Genomic DNA, 4492 nt, shown 5'->3' with positions numbered 1-4492 from the left:
TTGTATTGTGACAAAATGTGTTAAAGTTAGGGGGTATAAATTCTGTAATAAGGCTCTGATAGCTGAGGTTTGACATGAATTTTGACTGAATAATAAAGCATTACCATTTTGTTTGAGTGCTCTCAGTTTAGAGTGAGCTTGTCTGACTTGTCTTTTTTTTTTCATCTTTTGTTTAAACCTAACACAGCACACCCTTATGTTCTGCATGTCAGCTTGCCCGCAGAAGGAACCAGGGTAAACAAGAGTTGCATAACATCTTTCCTTGTGTTTTCAGAGGCAGGAGGATGTGAGAAGGAGGATGCCCAGCTGGCAGCTGTGCAACAAGCTAACTCTACTTCTCAAGGAGACACACCTGCAAGCACAGAAAAGAGCAGGTGGGACAACAATTTTCACCATTTCTAATTTGAATTAATGAATTCTTGCGTTAATTTTTAAACTCAGTCTCACGTTTCTCTGTTTTTTTTCCCCGTTTCCGTTGTGTCTCCGTCCAGCCAATCGCTTGTAGAGCCCACCGTTCCTCCCAGTCGGACCGTGGCTAGCTACGTCTCCCAGCCTAAAGCTGTGGCAGAGCTGAGCCAGGTAACCTCCGCTCAGAAGGCTAAGGCCCGGACAGACCGCCACCATGTGTCCCGCAACGCCATCCAGCGCCAGAACCAAGTTCACCAAGCAGCGCAGCACAACTCCTTCCACCTCCACCAGCCTGGGCATCGCAGCCTCGGCCACTGAAGATCAGCTCACACTACGAAGGATGAAGATTTGCTTCTACTTTTATACCCATATAAGCACACAGCTTGGTTTTTTTTTTTTTACTTTAACACACATAATCCTAACTCACTAAGATGCTTGCTATCAAGTAATAGGCAGCTAGATTGTTGTTTTAAACTTATAGAGCACTATTTGTTATAGTAGGAATAAATATGTTCACCTCATGAAATGAGATATACAGTGTTATGTGCACGCATGCCACTGCATATTTGTGGATGGAGAATTGCAGTCTATATATATTTGTTTTTTTCTTGGATAGGTTATTGTGTGCAAGTATGCATTTACACTTTATGTGCTTGTTTTGGAACATTTATTGTAGGGTTAATAAAGAAAGTTTTATAGATCTCTGGGACATAAGTTTGCCTTATTAAATCAAAAAGACATTTTATTTTCTTGGCCTGGCAAAATTTTTGCAACAAAAACAGTATACGGGTCACTTGGTGTATTTAGCCAAGTTTACTGAGTGGGTGTTTGTACCCTGCAGAAATATGTGCCATAAATGTATTGTTAATTTCACAAATTTATATTTTAAATGGAACGTGAATGACTGAGAACTTGGGAAATTTAAGAGTTGAAAAGCACAAAATGTCATGAAAACCATGCAGGAACCACAAATCCACTCCTACGTTGAGTAATTTATTATTTGGCAATAAGTGACTGAGGAATTTAATTAGTCTTGAAAACTAATTAAATCAATGCCCTGGTCAAAGTTGACATCTGTCAATAATGGATTTGAAAGAGGCATATGGGTTTTTCTCTGGCTGATGTGCCATTTTAAATTGCATGCAAACTCCTCCACCAAAGTGGCACATCATCCCTCTAGCTGAATGAAAAATGGTGCACACCCATCAGTCTCCTCCCAATGTGACGCACTCAAAAAGTGCTTTGATTGCTTTCAAAGTAATTTCACCTGTTGTGTTCATTTCCTGCTATTTTGGGTGTGTGCTGTGTGGAGGACGGTACAATCAGGTTTTTTTTATAGGTAGCTCAGTGGTACATGGATACAGATACATCTGCTGAAACAAAACTCAACAATGACTAGACATTCAATTACAAGAGTTTTGGGAATCCATCTGATTTGGCTCATGGCTCATCGCCGAATGAGTTTATCGTTTGACGAGGGGGGCCAGCCACATGGTAAACAATGGAGATTGTTGGTTGCTTTATGCAGTTGACTGAAACATCTGGGTTGAGAATAAATCTTAGATCAAAGAAAGCGATGAGGAATGTTATGCCGTGGACACACCAGTACAAGTATATGCTGTATGTTCCATCTTTGCCATTGGAGTGACAATTGCTTTGATCATAAAAATTCATCTGCAGCCACATATTCTTTGAAGCTCCAGCCTGACGGTAGCAGCAGCTTCCCATCACAGTTTCTCCACAGGGTTTCATAAAAGGCGCGGTGTCGGATCATGAGCGATGCACGGCTCTCACTGAGAAAGTACTTCGGGATCATGGATCCAGTGTGGTTGCAGCTCTCTGCTTGGGTGTTGTGCATCCACACGTGTCTGGTGTCGGTGGGTATGTGATTGTCTTTCCAAAGATTTGATCCCAAGCGTGAAATGTTTGAGCCTAAATCCTCATCAGAGTCTCTCTGTAGAGGAGGAGTGATGTTGATCCATAACGCCTGTTGGAATCAAACCGAGGTGATCAATTTTCAGGGCTCTGCGCCTAAAACTCTTACAGAGGACGTGGTACAAAATGCTTCTGACATTAAGGTACTCGAAATTTAAATGTATGGATAATGTTTAAGTACTTCAGGTTTAATAGGTTAGCTTGTGAATACAAATTCATTTTCAGTCAGGTCAGCTATTTACATACATTGTGGGATGACGTTGTTAGCAGAGTGGCAGATGTAGCAAGAGATGGTTTCAATGTTTCACAGTCTTGGTGAGTCAAATGTTCCCCTTCTTAGACCTTACTGTCCAATAAATTGTTTTAGTTAATGTAGATGACATGAATCATTCACTTTGCCTACATAGCTACTGCAATATCAAAGCCAGAAACTGAGAAACTGGCTGGACGCTTCAGGGACATCTTAATCCCAAACGGTCAGACTCTGAGATTGAGATTGGGGTCATACCCGAGGATGCCCAGTTTGGCAGAAGTTCTTGAGGCTGGTCTTGGCACTTTTATAGAGGAAAAGGTAATATTCGCACCAAAAGGTTCTGTTTAATGGGTATAAATAACTGTGTTCACTGTTAACACAAAGGTGCAGGGAAATGGAGGAGTCTTAACCAGAGAGGAAATCCATAACTACACTGTTGAAGTGCAGCAGCCAATGGAAGGCCATTGGACCCTTTATTGTGGTAAAGGGTCCATATTAGGTCAGAGCAAACAGGAAAAAAATGGTATTCACATTTTCTAACCTTTATCTACCGTCTTTACTTTTTTCTGTAGAACATATAATTCAAGTTTCCCCTCCGCCGTCTGTTGGAGCGGTCCTGATCTCAGCTCCCAATCTAGAGCAGTGTTTCTCAACCATTTTTGGACCAGCGCCCCCCTAGCCTTTATCCAGGTCCCTCACCACCCCCCAACAAAGAATTTGCAGACTACTTTGCACTGACTATTTTATTATTAATATTACTATCACTATTGTAGATGTTTTGATTTTTATGCTTGTTTCTGTATTTATCATCAAAAATAATTTCCTAGAGAACAAAAAAGCCTTGGGAATAGAAATTATTTCCACAGGTGTCTACGAAAAATGCAATGAACATTCAAGTTAAAATTGGTAGGCCTAACAGCAGCCAATCAGAGTGGAAAAAATATTCTTGTTCTTTGTCATTTTCTAGTTGTTAAATATTCCACAAAATGACCAGATAAAAGATGAACAACATGCCAGTTTAAACTTTGAACTATTTGCAAACCGACTGAGCTCTGCAGCATTAAAACATGGATAGAACTGTAACTACATTAATCATAGCTCTTCTTCTCTTCAGTGTTTCTGTTTCTGGCGGTGCAGCTCTGTGCTGCCTTCAGGAGAATGGGATATCACAGTATCATCCATAAAACTTCACCCACATGGCATTTATTGTGCAAACCAGAGCTTTCAGTGGAAAAACAAAGTTCCAGATCTTTTTAATGCCATAGAAATATGAGACAGAAACATGGAATATATCTTTATATAGATCTGTCTATTGATTATAGATTAATAGTTTTACTGGACAGAAATTACAAAGATCAAATCTGGTTCTTAAATCCTAATGAGCCAAATTGAAAGTGTCATGGAGTCGTCAGCCTCATGACATTAACACCGACATGAAAAATAATATTGAAGAAATAAATATATCAAATCTAATTAAAAACATAAATAAGTGATAAGTTCTTTACTGTTATGGTCTGTAAGATATATTTATTCTCAGTACTAGATGTGGTCTCAACAAACCCATGACATTTCAACAATATTATTTTACTTTTTAATCTGGAAATAGTGTCTGTTTGTTCTTGCCATACAGTCTCTGTATTAATTATTGCTCTAAAGGTCTTGCCATACCAGTTTATTCCTCTGTATTTACTTTAGTTTCTTAGTTTATTCTTGCAATTTGTTCCTCATGCATTTCCATTTAGTTTCCTTTGATTAGTATTGTCCTCTCTTGGTTTATTGCTATGTCCACTTTAGTTTCTTTAGATTTATGGTTAGATTTATTTTATAATTTATTGACGATTAATCTTCACTCGTCACCTGCTGCGCCGCCTAATCATCATGTGTTTCACATCATGT

General features: G+C 39.2%; 1 protein-coding gene across 1 annotated transcript in view; it reads left to right on the top strand.

Annotated features, from left to right (window-relative positions):
* The first annotated feature begins 1599 nt into the window (after positions 1–1599).
* LOC106961021 (gamma-glutamyltransferase 7-like) overlaps positions 1600–4492 on the top strand; it is an 8387-nt gene continuing 5494 nt past the window's right edge. The window contains exons 1-8 of the mRNA XM_015054484.1: positions 1600–1629; positions 1972–2079; positions 2153–2289; positions 2369–2486; positions 2573–2658; positions 2800–2914; positions 2981–3071; positions 3172–3263. Of these exons, the coding sequence (XP_014909970.1) occupies positions 1600–1629; positions 1972–2079; positions 2153–2289; positions 2369–2486; positions 2573–2658; positions 2800–2914; positions 2981–3071; positions 3172–3263 (777 nt within the window). The remainder of the gene's footprint in view (positions 1630–1971; positions 2080–2152; positions 2290–2368; positions 2487–2572; positions 2659–2799; positions 2915–2980; positions 3072–3171; positions 3264–4492) is intronic.

Source organism: Poecilia latipinna, unplaced genomic scaffold (genome assembly GCF_001443285.1).
Source record: "Poecilia latipinna isolate Pla-1442-1.1 unplaced genomic scaffold, P_latipinna-1.0 Scaffold1254, whole genome shotgun sequence".
Taxonomy (NCBI): Eukaryota; Metazoa; Chordata; class Actinopteri; order Cyprinodontiformes; family Poeciliidae; genus Poecilia; species Poecilia latipinna.
Note: the sequence above shows the minus strand (reverse complement) of the source record. Positions and strands in the feature narration are given on the sequence as shown.